The 18,407-nt window shown below is 40.6% G+C and overlaps 1 protein-coding gene across 7 annotated transcripts in view; it reads left to right on the top strand.

Annotated features, from left to right (window-relative positions):
• Window positions 1-2,027: 2,027 nt before the first annotated feature.
• Window positions 2,028-18,407, top strand: part of RAPGEF6 (Rap guanine nucleotide exchange factor 6) — a 225,085-nt gene continuing 208,705 nt past the window's right edge. For 2 of the 7 annotated variants that reach the window (XM_054038153.1, XM_054038151.1), the window contains exon 1: window positions 2,570-3,554. In XM_054038153.1, the coding sequence (XP_053894128.1) occupies window positions 3,486-3,554 (69 nt within the window). In that variant the 5' untranslated portion in view covers window positions 2,570-3,485. Of the gene's footprint in view, window positions 2,266-2,564; window positions 3,555-18,407 lie in introns of those variants that run through there. The other 5 variants (XM_054038150.1, XM_054038149.1, XM_054038154.1 and 2 more) reach the window with 5 other exon arrangements.

Raw genomic sequence — 18,407 nt, 5'->3', positions numbered from 1 at the left:
TAAGCCCATTGCTTCTTGTTCTATCCTTAGAGGCTAAGGTGAACAAGTTTTCTCCCTCCTCCTTATGACACCCTTTTAGATACCTGAAAACTGCTATCATGTCCCCTCTCAGTCTTCTCTTTTCCAAACTAAACAAACCCAGTTCTTTCAGCCTTCCTTCATAGGTCATGTTCTCAAGACCTTTAATCATTCTTGTTGCTCTTCTCTGGACCCTTTCCAATTTCTCCACATCTTGAAATGCGGTGCCCAGAACTGGACACAATACTCCAGCTGAGGCCTAACCAGAGCAGAGTAGAGCAGAAGAATGACTTCTCATGTCTTGCTCACAACACACCTGTTAATACATCCCAGAATCATGTTTGCTTTTTTTGCAACAGCATCACACTGTTGACTCATATTTAGCTTGTGGTCCACTATAACCCCTCGATCCCTTTCTGCCGTACTCCTTCGTAGACAGTCTCTTCCCATTCTGTATGTGTGAAACTGATTTTTTTCCCCTAAGTGGAGCACTTTGCATTTGTCTTTGTTAAACTTCATCCTGTTTAACTCAGACCATTTCTCCAATTTGTCCAGATCATTTTGAATTATGACACTGTCCTCCAAAGCAGTTGCAATCCCTCCCAGTTTGGTATCATCCGCAAACTTAATAAGCATACTTTCTATGCCAATATCTAAGTCGTTAATGAAGATATTGAACAGAGCCGGTCCCAAAACAGACCCCTGCAGAACCCCACTCATTATGCCTTTCCAGCAGGATTGGGAACCATTAATAACAACTTTGAGTATGGTTATCCAGCCAGTTATGCACTCACCTTATAGTAGCCCCATCTAAATTGTATTTGCCTAGTTTATAGATAAGAATATCATGCGAGACCGTATCAAATGCCTTACTAAAGTCTAGGTATACCACATCCACAGCTTCTCCCTTATCCACAAGACTCGTTATCGTATCAAAGAAAGCAATCAGATTGGTTTGACATGATTTGTTCTTTACAAATCCATGCTGGCTGTTCCCTATCACCTTACCACCTTCCAAGGGTTTGCAGATGATTTCCTTAATTATCTTCCCTGGCACAGAAGTTAAACTAACTGGTCTGTAGTTTCCTGGGTTGTTTTTATTTCCCTGTATCGATGGGCACTATACTTGCCCTTTTCCAGTCTTCTGGAATCTCTCCCGTCTCCCATGATTTTCCAGAGATAATAGCTAGAGGCTCAGATACCTCCTCTATTAGCTCCTGGAGTGTTAATTGATAAAGGGGGGGTCGCACTCAGGGGCTTGTTGTGTGAAAGGGGTCACTGGTCCAAAAGTCTGAGAACCTGCAGTGGGGGCGGAGCGGCGGCGGGCAGCACCCACAGCGCTGCTGCATCGCAGACAAGCCCCTCGCTCTCACCCAGTCTCACAGCGTGCGGCGCCCCTCTCACCGCCTGGAGCCAGGGGACTAACAGACAGCCCACCCCCCCACTCCCCGGGGCGGAGGCGCTGCGGGGCCCCTCATGCCCCCAGACAACCCGCCTCCTGGGAGCCCCCCCCCAGGAACCCCACGTGCCTCTTCGGCTACAGTCAGCGAAAGACCCAGCCCGGCCCTCCGCCCCTTTCAGGCGGACGCTTAGGCTTTCCAACTGCGCATGCGCACACCCCTCCCTCCTTGAGCATGTACCCTCGCGATGTTTCCAGTTGGGGCTTTGAATCTCAGCTCCTCCTTCAATCTCCGGGATAGGGCGGAACGTGCTGTCACCACGCCCAATCACCGCCCCTCCCCACGCCGGGTCCACCTCCTTTCCACCGCCCTTCTCGCTAATACACAGTGTTACGCGCCCGCTTTCGCTAGTTTTTCTCGGGGCCAAATTTCCAATCGAGAGAGACGGCAGGGGAAACTGCGTCCGGGGCGTGTTAGGTTGAATCCTCGGTGGGCCGCTTGTATGCCCCGGAGGATAGTCTGGGTTCTTCCCCGCGCGCGACAGTAATTGCCCGCCCGCTCACCTTCTTCATTGGACCGAAGGGGATTCACAGTTAGTCAGCCAGGGCTCCTGCAAGCAGGCGGGCTGAGGGAGACCAACTCCGACCGGTAACTTCCATCCAGCCCGCCCGCGTCCCGAGACTTCGCCTCACGTTCGCCGGCGCCGGAGGGGCTGGGACGCTGCCAGGGGTCCCCGGGCATGGGGAGCCGGGTCGCCTGCGGGGAGAATGTGGCGGCTGCCTCCGTCTCCCGCATGTGCTGCCGTTGAGCTGGGAGCCCGGAGCCCCGAGCAGGAGCCAGCCGCCTGGTGAGCAGCTTGGGGGAAGCGGGAACCCCCTGCACCTCCCTTACACAGGCCTCCTCCCCTGCCACGGATCCCGCGTCCCTGAGCCCCAGACCTCCCCGGCGCCTCCGCATGGCCCTCCCCGAGCGACCCTGGCCCCTCGTCCCTGACACCCTCCCGGCCCCTCGTCAGTGACCCTGGCCCCCACGCACGGCCGTCTCCGGCCTTTCATCGCGGGCCGCCGCCACCCGTGACTGGCCCATAATCACTGGCACCTTACTTCTCCCGACTGACCTCAGGCCCCTATTCATTAACCCCCCGCCCCCACTCACACGGGATTGATCCTTTCCTGAACCCCCCCTCCCAGAGTCACCTACCCCTGATCACTGACCCCCCAATTCCTGGATCCTTCCAGTCCACTTCTCTTTGAACCTCCCCCAGGAAGCCCTTTGCCCCTAATTCACCCCACTTCTCCAAGCCTTGCCCTTCAAATCCACCCCAGACTGGCCCAGCCAGTCCCCCATGCTTTTCCTTTGGCCTGACTCCACTCACCACTTCCTCTAATCCTGACTTCCTTTCCTTCCCTCCCTAAATACCAAATATTCCTTAAACCCATGTTACCCCCAAATTTGACCTTATCTTTTCCAAAACCTGGACCTTGTCTCTAACAGCCCCAACCCCAAGAACATATGCAGCAAGCCACTCAACTGGTTCTCCTTCCAAAAATCAATAACCTCCACTCAGAATCTCCCTGAAAATCAACCCTCCCGTTGAGTTTGATGTAGTGATGAGATTCCCCCATTTCCTGGATTATCCTCCTGGGTGACTGAAGAAACTTTTACTGCAATTGCTTCGTCATTTTACTTTTTTTGCACAAAGATTTTTCTGAATGTTATGTGATATGAAAGGAAATTTTGGATGTTTGTTTCCACCCTTTGGGAGCTGCAGAAGCAAAGGGGAAATGCACCAGAGGAACTGAGCTCCATCTAATTGAGGAAATCTGTTATTTGCCAGATTAGTGATTTCATTGGACTGCCAGAAAGAACAACATAAGCCTGGCACAAAGTTTACATCCAAATTCATGGAGGAATGAAGGGGGTTGAAAAAGAAGCTTACAACAAAATCTAAACTTGAAGTTTCCTTTGCTTTCCTTTTGACCTGGAAGGGATCACTTCATCTCCCCCCACCTCCCAAGTAATAAGCTATTTTTGTGGAATTCATAACTGGAGAATTAAAGTAGTAGAATGACCTCTCCTGTGGATCCCAAGATTAAACAGGCTTTGCGAAAAAAACCATCAGAAAGGACTCAAGAGGTAATGCATTTTTAATTTGCTTTTCACTTGTTTCTTTGCTTGAGTTTTCTTCTATGTTACCAGATAGATCAGCAGTTCAGTGGTATATTTTTTTCATTTGTGAAAATTGCAGTGCTGACACTCATGGACTGACGCTTTTTTTTTTTATGAGCAGGAAATATTCCTCCCATTATGAGTACCCTTTTTTTTTTTTTTTTTTTTTTTCAAATAGGGCCTTTCAAACTCAGCAGCATGTAATGCATTTAGGAGACACAAGGCACTTGTGAAATCATGATTTTCAAAATGGATAGCAGAATAATTCATTGGGATAGATAGAGCTTGGGGCAGATGTGCATCATTTAAAAATTATACCTATTTCAGTGTTGCAAAACTGTCATGACAAATTACCAGTCCAGACATAATCTACTCACCAACACCATAATGCAAATTAAAAAAAAAAAAAGTTTTTATATGCCTATTGAAAAGAGACACTTCCCCAGGGAGTGGGAGAGTAGAAATTTGCAGGACTGTCTATTTACATTAAAACAGTGAGTTCCAATAAAGCGATTAGCTTCTAATCAACCATATTTTGGGGATCAACAGACTGTAGAAGAGCAGCATTATGGGATGTTAATTTCAACCATGGAATGTATTTTTGACACTTTTTGCTTATTAGTGAGAGGTTTGATTTGTTTGCTTACATTTGCCTTTTTGCCTTACTGCAATTTCCATGTGATCAGGAGTTGAAGAGCAGTATGAAAAGATTCACTCCAGTTCCATGTTTGAATCCTTCTGAGATGGGGAAACATCTGTTCTCCCTTGATACTTCATGGAAAGTGAAATGTCCTGCTTGATCTCTGTGAGCTAATTATCAAAAGGCTACATAAAGAGTACTGCTACAGAGATCATTTTAGAAATGTGTTGAGCTGGGACAGTGATTAAAAAACAGGATTAATGCATTTTAAGCAATTCGTGCATCCTTCCAATTTTTATATTTACCTTCCATTGAGAGATTTATTCTTCTCTTACTGCCCCTCCCCCCCCCCCCCCCCCCCCACACACTCTCCAGTTCCTGGTGCTGGAATTAATGATGAGGCACTGTCTGTAAGAGATAGGATGTTGTTATGGGTTTTGGTTTTTTTGTTAGTTTGGTAGGTCGGTCACTTTTTTTCTTGCTCTAACCCTTTGTTGTTCTTCTGCCTTCTTCCATTCACAATTTGTAGCATTAGATGACCCCCACGGATCTGTACTGGAACAATACTGTTCAATATACTCATATATGATCTGGAAAATGAGGTGGCAGAGTTTGCAGATTGTACAAAATTACTCAAGATAGTTAAGTCTAAAGCAGACTGTGAAGTTACAAAGGGATCTCACAAAACAGGGTGACTGAGCAACAAAATGGCATATGAAATTCAATGTTGATAAATGCAAAATAATACATATTGGGAAACATAATCCCAACTATATCTACAAAATGATGGGGATAACTCCCCATGTGGTTGCTCAAGAAAGATCTTGGAGACTTTGTAGAGAGTTCTCTGAAAACATCTGCTTGATGTGCTCAATGTGCAGTGGCAATCAAAAAAGCTAACAATGTTAGGAACCATTATGAAGGGATAGATAATAAGACAGTAAATATAATGCCACTATCTAAATCCATGATACACTTACACCTTGAATACTGTGTGCAGTTCTGGTTACCCCATCTTAAAAAAAACATTATAATTGGAAAAGGTACAGAGAAGGGCAACAAAAATTATTAAGGCTATGGAACAGCTTCTATATAAGGAGAAATTAAGAAGACTGAAACTGTTCAGATTGGAAAAGAGACAGCTAAAGGAGGATATGATGGAGGTCTATAAGATTATTAATTGTGTGAAGAAAATGAATAAGGAAGTATTATTTACCCTTTCATTTAACACAAGAACCAGGGGTCATACAATGAAATTAATAGGCAGCAAGTTTAAAACAAACAACAGGAAGTACACACTATCAACCTGTGGAACTCGTTTCCAGGGGATGTTGTGAAGGCCAAAATTATAACTGGGTTAAAAAAAGAATTTGATAAGGTCACACAGTATAGGTCCATACCTGGTTATTGGCCAGGTTATTTGTCTGGATGCTGAGACTAGTCAACAGGGGATGGATCACTTGATAATCATCCTGTTCTTTTCATTCCCCTTGAAGCATCCTGCATTGCCCACTGTCGGAAGACAGGACACTGGGCTAGATTGACCATTGTTCTCACCCAGTATGACCATTCTTATGTTTTAGACCTAGTTCTAGTATCCAGAGGCAGGCATCTACATTGAAGGGTCCTGTTTACAATAAATCTTGTGTTGCTTCATGGGTTTGTTTTTGGGAGCATATAATGCTTCAGACTTTTGCTGCAAGGTGTAAATACTATTTTTCTTGCAGTACTAGAGTAAAATATTTGAAATATTCTTTTATATTCAGCCCAAGATTTTTTTTGTACCACTGATTATTACAGAACTCCCTAAAAACATAAATTTAAACTAATCCGATAAACATGACATTAATCTTGTTGAATTAAAAATCATATTCTGCAAGTATGCCAAGGCCCTGATCCTGCTTTTGGGCTGCCCTCTGTGGATCCCCATTGATTACAGTAGAGCTATGTGCAGGTGAAGAGTTTGGTGGTGTGATTTAAAAAGTAAAAGAAACAAATACCCAACTAGTTAATTTGTCACTGACCTTGATCTTGTAAAGATTTATACACTTGTTTCATAATGGGACTATTCATTCTTAAAGTGTGCTTAAATCTTTGCAAGACTGGGGTCTATGTTCTTTATATTTTTCATGTCTCTCAGTATGGACAATGAAAATCAATGAAATCTATTTCACTTTCTTAGTGGGATAGTGCTGGCATTTTGAACAGTACACATATTTAATTAACAGATTTCATAGAATTTTTTAAAATTGTTGAAGCACTTCTGTTAGGCTTGGTTTTATAAGAACTTGTTTTTAAAAAAAAAAAATTTTGCTGCCAAATTTAAACTTGATAGTGTTATTAATCAATATTTAAAAAAAATCAAAGTTACAGTGTAACTTTTTCTCTCTGAGGCCCAGAATTTGAAATTAAATGCATTGTCTGCCTGCCCACATTGCAAGATCAAAGCCTCATTTGTTAGCACATAATCTCCTGTGTCATAAGTGGTATTACTGATACAGAAAAGTCTCTTTGGAAAACTCATATCTAACATACAACTAATCTGCTTGTTAATTTTCATGCATGAGTGGCTCAACTATCCAAATTAAGATAGTTATTAGCAATTTTGCCAGAAAGTTACTGTTCTTATATTTTGTAAATAGAAAAACATTTATAGTGTTTTTAGTAAAGTGTATATAACTTGCTCTACTTCAAGAACCTATTGTTGTTATGATGATGTCGCATAGTAGAGACACATTGTGTTCAACTCATGATCAAGGTTTTCATTCCTGATAGTGCAGTTTCTTGTGACGGTAAATCTATGTGCTGGAACAAGATTTCATTCTTGTGGTAACATTCCAATTCTTGTTAATTGTCTAATATACGTAACTTGTGTACTGACATGTAGACACTTGATTCCTGTTTGAGTAGGTACTTTATGCATTCATATTTTTAATTTCCTTGTGAAAAACATTATAACCTGCTTTTGAGATATCAAATTAGTAATTATTTTGATGATCTGCTGAAGATACTTTGTATTGGTGGTCCTGTTATACTAAGGTATTCTTTTCTCTCCTCTCTCTCTCATGCTTGTATTGCCAACCTAAAGATAGTATGGACCCCTTATCCCATATTCATGGCAATATTTGCATGTATGAAGCAAAGCAGGCTGCTGCTTTGTCTGTCTTGTGGAAAATCTTTTAAAATGTCTATTCCTAAATTTACTTTACTAAACATGAGATATTACTTGGAACCTTGTTTTATCCTGTGTTTTGACTAAGATGGGAAAGTCATGTGATCAGTCACTGAGTTGTCACAGAATGATTAAGCACAGAAACTTATTTGCATTGTGACACACAGTTTATTGTCATGGGGACAGATCCTCCGCTAGTGTGATTCGTTATTGAAACCATCTTGCCCCGATACCTGATAGTTCATTGACGAAACCTTGTCTGTAATAGACAAACATTTACTTTACAGTATTTTAAATGTGTATTAAAATTTTAATATTTTGAAATATGAATATATAAAAGAACTTGAGGGAAGGATTTGCTGTTTTAATACTCCAGGCATGGTGATCCTACTGATAGCTTGGTGTTAAATAGAGGGAATGTTTATACATGCAGAACCCTTAACTTTTACAACCAGAGGAGATTGTATTTGATGTACTTTCCTGTAGTGCCTTAGCTCTTCAATGTAATATATCACTGTATATATTTTACATGTGTTACTAATGTATATATTGAACAGTGTGGTTTGAGGATATTTTAAATGAAGGAATTGTCATTTGTTCAAACAAATTGAGAGTGTGTGAGTGTTTACATCCGTGTAAGCAGCATCTTTAAAGGTCTCTTACTTGTTTGAGTCCCTGAATACCTTGTCTGATCCATACAAAAGCTGTGATGTTAGTGTTATGTAGATGGAGAGTTGCTTAATGGCTAAAGATCATGTCTGAGCTGGCAGGATAAAATATTAATTTAAATATGAGGTGACTTATGCTCTCACTGTCTTCTCTTTCCAATGGACCCTGTTCCCTCTTTTTGCACAGATTTTTGGATGACTTTGTTCTTGTTATGGATTCCCTCCATAATGGCAGATTAGTCTTAATTTGCCTTTGGAGATTTAGACTAGTTTGTAATTTAAAAGCACGTAATATGACTCCTTTTGTACTATGTTCTGTTTCAGTATTTGGGGGGGCGGGGAGAGGAGGGGCTAATGTTAGTACTCCTATTATTTGGAGTACCTGTTTTTCTTCTTCTCCCTCTCCCCCCCCCCCCCTTTTTTTTTTTAAGACAATGGAAGGGAAAAAAATCACACTGTAATCTGCTCAAGAGTTGTATTAATAAAGGTATCTGATGGAAGTGTCAGGATATTGGCTTTTCAACACATAAGAAATATTTTTGCATTAATCTGAATCATGTACAGCATACCAATATACTTTAGTGTACCCAGACACTACAGTGATGGGCACTATAAAATGGCTGTAATAAATAAATAAATATAAATTACTGCTGGCAGCATAACAGAGACTCTGTTGTACTGGAGCACAGCTGAGACAAATAGAAGAGAACATCTGCTTCTTGTTTCTAGAAATAACTGGTATTTTAAAGTAGTTTTTTCATGCCTCTATTAATTTTTGGTAAGCTTAGGAGGTGAAATATGGGAGTAGTATTTGTTAAAATCCATTTTATCAGTACTTTATTTGAAAGCTATATGGCTATACTGCGCTGAACAGGGTCTATGTTAAAAAGCTATTTAATAATATCTGAATCTCTGCAAATAGTATTGGACATTCACAAATGTCTTATAAAACTAAAAAGAAACCTTTTGTGTTAACTTAAATTACAGATTCTGGTTTGTATTTAATAAAAATTCTAATGTTAGTATCTGGGCCTCAAGAGGGAAATATGGTTCCTGACATCATTTTTTTTTTACTCCTATGTCTTGCTTGCCCTCATTTTGTTAGAGCGCGATGTGCCAATTCTATTCTGTCTTTTTAAAACCTTTTTTATGAAAATGAGAATTTTGGTCTCAAACTGAAAGAAGGGCAGTAATAATTTAGTGCAAAAATATCTCACTTCCGGATGCACCATATTGTAGCTGTCCTATTTTGGTAGTCTTAATCATAGAAACTGGCATTTAAAATATATGTTGGGAACCTACTACAAAGGTAACCTCGTCCTATCAGGAGGTAGCTAGTCCCCACACAACAAGTAGTAATATAACCAGTTCTGAATCCTGATCCTGCAAATACTCAGGTACATGCTTATCAATGGGACTACTCACAGTACCCAAAGTTAAGCACATGCCTAAAGGTTTGTCTACATGGGAAATTGACTAGCACAAGTATAGTAAGAATAGCTATTACACGATAACTCCCCATGTGGTCGCTATAACTGGAATCATTACACTGCTTTGAAAGTTTATTCCCTTATAACTACGCTACTCAATTTCCTGGTATAGACAAGCTGAATCTCTTCACATAGCTGCCCCACTCATCCAGTCTGTTTCTTGAGGCAGAGAGCTGAGTCCATGCTTTGGCCCACTAGAAGTTATTAAGCACAAAATTCTGACACAACGTATATATATATATATTTTTTTTTAATGCTTCTTTAACATCTTTCAGGCTGGTACACTTTATAATCAATATTAACCCAAATTTAGCACTGAAATTGATAATATGCAAGATGCATCCTTCTTTTCATTACACTCTATTAAAAAAATCTTTAAAATGCCAATCTCTCTCTCTCTCTCTCTCTCTCTATATGTATATATATATATATATATATATATATATATATATATATATATACACACACATACATACACACACACACACACTTCATTATGTTGGGAGTGTTTAAATTCAAAATGATTTTATATTTAATTGGCTTTTAACTTGAAAGCATGTGAGCCTGCAACCAAAAGGTTTCATAACTAATACAAATTTAACAGCACAGACTGCAGTTTTCCAGGGATTAAATCTGTTCAGATGGATATCCATTTGGTAACTTCCAAGGCTGCATACTTGGACCTTTTGAAAACAAATTTTGTAATCAATGTATAGCTTATCAGTAAGTCAAGGAAGAAATTGCTAACAGGGAGTGATATGTTGACAGTTTGCTATTAATAAATACCTGGCAGCATAGTTTTATACCATGAACAGATTGTTATCAGAGCAGAGAATGGCAATAATTGATCTTTGGAGTCACACGGACGTAAGCACTACTGCTCATATCTAGTTTTGCAATAATAAATACTTTTTATCTTTTTCTGAGGGATGTTAGTAAAGCATTAGGAGAGGGTAGCCCTGAGAAAAGCCTAGAAAGCAGAGCTTTTAGGGCTGAATGCTGTCTGAAAGGGGCTTACATCAGTGAGAAAAGAAGCTCTTATTATTTGTTTCCTGCTGTGTTCAGGGAAACAGAACTATGATGGGGCTTTCCTCCATCCTAATCAGGAGAAGGCTAATGAGCATCTTTGGTACTAAATAGGTGCATCTGCAGAGCCTGCTCTGCATGGAAGAAGCAATCTTAAAAGGGAGAACTTGTTACAGGAAGGGGTGGCAACCAGTCGGAATACTGCTGTGCCTCAGAGTTAGCTGACTCTTGCAACAGAGTTGCTGAGAGGAAGACCGCTTGTAAACCTCCACCGCCCACAAGGACTCACCAGACCAGATTCAAGCTGATCTCCGCAGGGAAGAAATGAGGATAAACTCTGACCCATTGTTTAGCTGTATTAACCATATGTAACCACCATAAATAAGCCAGACCCCTATCGATTCTCTTAAATGAAAACTCAGAGACTGAACATTCCCTTAATTGGAAAACCCCTATGCCTGTGAATCCAGAAAGACTAGAGCAAGTTTGCCAAAGGGAAAAAGGATTTTGGAAGAGAACCTGAAGGGCTTTGCACATTCTTCTTAAATAGACAGGATTGCATCAAAGGAACACCTGAGCTCATCACCAATTTCTCCTCATTGGAATAACTTACAAGATCCTGAATCTTTGGTGAAATGCATGAGTCAAAAGGGGTAACAGTATTATCTCCATTCTATGTCATGGGAGAAATAAAAGCAGAAAATTCAAATGTTTTGTTCAAGGTGACGTGGTGAACTAGTAGCTGAATTTTGGGAAAAAAGCTTGGGAGTTCCTGTGCTTTGTCCATTATGCAGTTGCTCTGTACTCTGAATGTAAGTAGAAAAACTAACATGTAATGCCAACTCTGAAAAAGAACAAATTCTTTAGCACCCTTAAATTCTTGGATTTATTATATCAGATTACCATTGGTACAATATACAACCATAGCTGTCAGGCTTAGGAGCAATCTTGTAAATGAGTTCAGGGTGATCGTACGAAGAGAGAACTGAGACTGTCTTGGCACATCTTGAAATTAGTGACTGACTCAGCTTTTAAGACTTGCCATGGAGAGACTTAGGTATATGGGGAAAATGTTGTTGCCTACTGAATGGGTTAGCTCTGGGAATTTAATGATACAGATTGGCTTTAACCAATAAAATCAAAGAGATTCTTCCTTAGCTTCATTTTCTCTTGCTCCCAACTAAATACAGTAAGGGAATTTAATGACCGTAAGTAGTGCTGCATTGGCAACCCTAGGGGCTGAAGTATAGTCTAGTCAATACGACATTAGACTGGGGCTCAGGAAACCAGATTCCGTTCCTGCCTTTGCCACTAACCTGATATATTACAACTTCACTTGTCTGTGTCTCTGTTTTTCCTCCTATCCTAATCCTAGTTCATTTGTAAGATCTTTGGGTAAGCAATTCTCTCTTGCCATGTGTTTGTACAGTTGCCTACTACAAAGGGGCCCCAATCTCAGCCTGGGCCTCTGGATGCTATTGTAGTATAAATATAATTAAGTGATACATCATGGACAGTGCAATTGCCTCGCTAATATTCCTCATGGCAGCTCAGTTTCCATGGCCCATTCATTCTGTGACTTCTCTGAGATGGCCAGCAAAGGGGCTCATTATGGTGGATTATGTGACTGCTGTCCTTTAGAATTTCTAGGATAAAATATTGAGACCACTGTGTGAATATTGGTTAGCAGTGGCTTTTGTTTAGTGTCCAGAATTAGGCACTAAACAACATTGTTTAGAATTCAAAACTGGCTCCATACTGCATTACCAGTTGCTTGATCCATCCAATACCCTGATTTCTCCTCCTCTCCCACCTTCAGCTGATCTCTGGGTTTGAAAATTATCTCTATACTTGACATGCATTAAAATGTTCTTCCTTTTGCGTTCTTACTTTGGAAAGACTGATGAAATAACACGTTCTGAAAGACACATTAGAATAGTCTGCAAAGCTGAACATGACTATTCAAGTCCTGTATATGCTCAATTGCCTTTTACTCAGTTTAAAGTATGAAAATGTCCTACTTCATGTTCCAGTCCAAAACCTCTAAAGAATCATTGTTAAATGGGACTTTTTTCTATTTAACTGTAACAAAGTATCTGAAATTATTAATATCACCACTAATTACACTTAAAGTCATCTATTATTTATAAGTGAAACTATTTTAAAATCAACTCTGAAGTATAATTGAGCGTAGAACATACCATATGTTATGTTTTATTCCACAGTTAAAAAGTTTGTCTTCAAATACAAGATTTGTAATGGCTTGATGATGGAACTTTAAGTAGAATAGTGATTGCTATATTTTGCGACATTGACTGTTCACTGAGCACTATTTTTGAATGAATAGATTGGAAGACTTCCTAACATTTACCGTTGGATTAATTTAGCTTAGAGACATATGTCTGTATTAGTTTTGTGAGTCTTGAACAAGTACAATATTCATAAATGAAAGTGTGTATTTTGGCTGTTCTGCTGCTGTTGCCTGCATGGAAATATCTACAGGTTTTTTGCTTGTGGTTCACAGAAGTAGGGAATACTCCAGTTCTCTTTTTTGCTATTTAGGCTCCTGTACCATAAGCTGTTCAGAACATGGGATCTCTGTGTCCATGCAGTCCCACTGACTTTAGTCGGGCTTTATTCAGGTATACAGTTCCACCTTCATAGAGCAGCTTGCAGGGTTGGGGCTTTAGTTGTTAAAGTAAACTTAGTGGTTTAGGGAACTGTCATGGACAAGCACATGTTAGTTAATTTTCAGTTGGTCTGCAAAGTTATTGTCTACATTAGCACCTTGAACAAGTATGAGTAAGCAGTATTGAGAATTTTGAAGCTGCTACATGAAGCATGCCCCAAGGTTGTTTTTAAAATACGTATAGCACCAGTCTCCATGTGAACTTCTTCCACTTAGAAGCTGTTCTTAAACAAAATTCAGAGATTGGAGAAGAGAAGAGGCAACTTAAATATAAATAGTGTGTCTTTTAAAAACAATGTTTTTTAATTTAAAAAAAAAATCTCCTATAGTGGTGTGAACCCAAACTATAAAATGTGTGTGAAAACCAGAGGAAAAACTGCCCACTTCACTTACACTTTCAAGCTGGGTGAAATGCCAAAAGTAAACCAGTACCATAAACTCTTAAAAAGTAAATTAGACTTTCAGCAGTCTTTATCTATAACCTAAGTTGGTACTGGTAGCACAGGAACACTGCTTAGGGAATTCTCTCATGGTCACAGTTCTGGGAGTTTTCCCATTCCCATTGCAACAGAGTCCTGAACAAGACTTGTTTATTGGCTAGAGACTTAGCTTTTCTTTCCAGGAAAATTGAATTCCTTCAAAAATAACTTTTCACGATTGTTGAGATGTTATGATGTATTAACATGCAGTTCTTACAGAATCACAAAAGCATCTCAAACTTCTCTTCAGTTGCATTTCCATGATGCCTCCTCACATGGATTCCTGCTTTTTTGCCTGCTAGGATTCAGAGGCAATTCTACAGCTGTCAATCACGGCCCCACAGAAGGTACAAGAATTTGTGTAAACTAAGCAAGTGTGAACACAGGGTCAGAATTGATGGGGTTTTAACTTTTTTCTTTTGATGTTGCAGCATAGAATTTCTTTACCTTTTGGCCCACAAACCAGCAGAAAAATAGAGATAATACTTCCACCACTGTGATAAATACTCTTTGATTTTGTACATAGGTTCTGAAAGTGCTATTTTCTTTTCTAGAAGAATAGAGACTTGTCAGACTGTAGATGACCTATAGGAGAAGTTGAATTCCCCTTACATTTCCAGCCTACTCCAAAGGGTCAGCCAGAATGAGCTGGTGAACATGCCTCTCAGCATCCTACTCACACTGCTCCTCTCACATCACCATTACACTGATTCCTTCATGCATTGGAAAGCCTGCAGCTATACAGGATTGTGTTTGTGTGAGAAGGCCTCAAATTACTGTGCCTTACTAACTCTAACAACAACAGTATGTGTGTGGGCATTATTTGTAGCATTTTCAGGGTGGCTACTTAGTGAGTCACTACAGAAGCTACAGAAGACAAGGTAAAAAGCATTGTACTCTTCCATGCTTGCTTGTCTGCTGAACATAATTTCCAAGTCTGATTCATTAAAATTAGATGCTGAGTAATCATGTGGTTTGGTCACAGGAAATAAGTGGACAGATTGCTGCATGCATTGTCTTGTAGCTTTTAACGCCCGAAAAGTTTCTGCCTCAGTGTTCTTTAAGGTATATATTCTGTTGTGCCAAAAAAATAAGGTGTAGATAATTTAAATTTTTTAAATAAGCAACCGTGAGAAGATACAATATTAATAAAAATGACTAGTATGAGAAGTGTTGCAAGTTAGCCACTCTCACAGCTTCCAGCAATTCTACATCCAACCTGTAATGGAATTCAAGAGTCTGTATTTTAAACTATAGTGTATTGTGGTTTTTTACATATGAAAGAAATATCTAATTCATTGCATTGCCTGATTCCATTTTTGCACAATGAGGAAATTTGCTTAAAGCAAACGTTAGTTTTTTACAGACAAAACTCTGTAAATTTTAAGCTTCAATTTCAATAGGCAATCAGTGAGGCACTAAAAAAAATTACTCTGACCCCAGGTAACACCACTGCAACTAGGTTTGCATGACTTACTGTTATTTTTTAGATTCTATCTGGAAGGTGCCCATAAATACATCAGAGATTTGTGTGGAAATCTCCTCTCTTTGTTCTAGATTGAGAGTCTCTCACATGCCATAAGATTGATTAAAAACTATGTATCAATGGAATGCATTTGCTTTCTTTAAAATTAATATTAGTATTGTTGAACCTGGTGGAAAATGCTTGTGTAGCTATGCAAAAAACTTGAAAGCACAAGTGATTTCCTGCTGAAATTTTGCACCAGTGTGCTTAATTTTTTTGAAGGTATTTATTATGTTTTTCTGTGTAAATAGTCTTACATTTAAGTTGTGCTTTGATAACTTCTAAAAGCCTTTTTAAACAGCAAAAATGCAATGCAGCATTTACTTTTCAAAGTGTTGGAGCATGTGTGCGCTTAGTATAGAGTTTGAATGCTTGGGGCTGCCAGAATTGGAATGATTTTTTTTTTCCCCATTGTAAATAAGGATTTGCCTTGATATTGTTCTCTGATTTATTTATTTATTTTTATGATCTTTTACTTTCTAATGAGCAGTTGGAGTAATGTATTTAAAGGCAATTTCCCTTTGTTTCTAAACATAAACAGTATGATAAAAAAAATTCTGAATCTATTCAAGAGTAGTTGCCAAGATTACTGTGCATACTGTGAGATAATTAAGACACACTCCAGAGTTCTTGAAATATGTTTTACAATTTTTAAATCTGACACTTCTCTGCAGTTGAACCTTTCATTTGACAGAAGTTGTCCCTTCTGCTAGAAGGTGTTTTATTTTTTTGAACTCTATTTTTATCTTTTTTGTATTAGCACATTAGATTATGTCTCTTATATTTCTAAGTTAACAGGTATGGTTTCTTTTAGAAACTGGGAAGTTTGATATATTTGATATACATAGGTGTTCCAAAAAACAAATATTAAACTAAATACATTGGTTTAATGAAAATCTTCACAACCTCACTGGGATTCTTAATAATTTTGTCATAAACTACTCGTGAATGTCAGAGTTCCAAATAATTCTATAGTCTTTTTCCCCCTTCAGCTCCCAACCCTCTTTTCCGAGCTAGCTTCTGAACATACAACAATGAGATATTGCATTACAGCCCTGGTTTCTGGCTGAAAGGTTTACTGGTGAGGCACTGCCCTTTTGGCTTTTGGGAGGCAGAACCCTTTCTCCTGTATGGCAGCATGTAAAGTCTATTGCTATAAGAAAGCTAGTCCTACCCTGGCTTCTAGTTACTCTTCCTGAAGAGTAAAAATCCAGGATAACTTCTGACTTCTTAAATTGGTTATGGTACTTTATTTTATCATATTTATAGTACTCCATGGCATCATGCACTTATGGAAATTATCAGGTCACAAATGCAACAACCAGGCTTTCAAGGTAGATAAAAAGAAATCATTTATTACGTTTTTTAAAATTGCTTTTTAAAATTAATTCAGACTTTATTTACATTTTGCTATTTCTTTATTTCCCATTTTATAGTCTTAAATTGCTGGATGCTTGGTGCTTTTTGGTTAGTTTACGAATTGTGAGTAGAATTTCAAATATTACATAATGTTTTTTAGTTAGAAATTTCTTTGCAGAAATGTTAACCTATACTGCAAAAGATAAGTCAAAGGTTTCATGAACAATCGCACTAAGAGCAGGGGCAGCTCCAGGCACCAGCGCACCAAGCACGTGCCTGGAGGGGCAAGCAGCAGGGGGCGCGGCATGACGGTCGCCATGAGGGTGGCAGTCGGCGGCATGCCTGCAGGAGGTCCGCCAGTCTTGCAGTTTCGGCAGCAATTCGGCGGCAGATACGCCGAAGGCGTGGGACTGGCGGACCTCCCGCAGGCATGTCGCCGAAAGCCGCCTGACTGCTGTGCTTGGGGCAGTAAAATACATAGAGCCGCCCCTGACTAAGAGAACATTCTAGAGACATGGGAGTTGTAGAAGAAGGGTAGGGGAAGATGTGATAGAGGTGGGAGTGAATGTCAAATACCCGTGGCATTTGGATCTGTTGCCAAATGAAAGGAACTGTCTTTTTTTGTCCCATCCTTGTCTCTGAAGTCTGAACAGAGATTTGGCATTGGGGAGGGGGTTAAAAAAGTGGAATCACAGTCCCTTTATGTATTCTGAATAAAAATGTATTATAAATTTATCACTGTTTTTATAAAGGAAACATTTCCTTATTTATGTAGTACAGGGATGGGCAAACTTTTTGGCCTGAGGGCCACATCTGGGTGGGGAAATTGCATGCAGGGCCATGAATGTAGGGCTGGAGCAGGGGGTTGGGGTGTGGTGTGCAGGAAGGGGCTCAGGCAAGGGGTTGGGGTGCGGAGTGTACAAGTGGGCTCAGGTCAGGGGGTTAGGGTGCAAGTGGTGTGACGGGGCTCAGGGCAGGGGGTTGTGGTGCAGGAGGGGTGCGGCAGGGGGCTCAGGGCAGGGGGCTAAGGTGCAGCAGGGGTCTCGGCAGGGAGTAGGGCTGTGGAAGGGGGCTCAGGGCAGGGGGTTGGGGTGTGGGGTACAGGAGAGGTTTGGGGTGCGGGCTCTGGCCCGGCGCTGCTTACCTGGAGCGGCTCTGGGGTGGCAGCGGGGCTAAGGCGGGCTCCCTGCTTCGTGGTGGCAGCGGGGCTAAGGCGGGCTCCCTGCCTGCCCTGGCCCCGCGCCGCTCCTGGAAGTGGACGGCACCATGTCCCTGTGGGCCCTGGGGGAGGGGGACAGAGGGCTCCGCGCACTGCCCTTGCCTGCGGGTACCTCCCCCGAAGCTCCCATTGGCCGCGGTTCCCAGGGGCCGCAGGGATGTGATGCCTGCTGCTTCCAGCAACAGCGTGGGGCCTGCGGCGCCATAGGAGTAGCAATCCCGTGGGCCGGATCCAAAGCCCTGACAGGCTGGATCTGGCCCGCAGCCGTAGTTTGCCCACCTCTGATGTAGTAGATCAAAATATCTTTTTAAATAGGCTGTGTGTATAGGACAGAAACAATTTTTCCATATCATCTATTTTTAACAAATCTGTTTCATGGGCTCCTAGTAATCGGTGTAAGGATGGGCTCAGTGTCAACTTTTACTACAACTAAAGAGAGACAACAGAATGTGCTGTCATTAGAAATGTTATGTTTCTGTTACAGTGCTCCCCAAGAAGCAGAGTTCTGCCAGGCATAGTCTCATAAAAAATAAATTGTCGGTTAACCCAAAGC

The sequence above is a fragment of the Malaclemys terrapin genome, chromosome 8, assembly GCF_027887155.1.
Source record: "Malaclemys terrapin pileata isolate rMalTer1 chromosome 8, rMalTer1.hap1, whole genome shotgun sequence".
Lineage (NCBI taxonomy): Eukaryota > Metazoa > Chordata > Testudines > Emydidae > Malaclemys > Malaclemys terrapin.
This window is presented reverse-complemented; position numbering and strand designations above follow the sequence as displayed.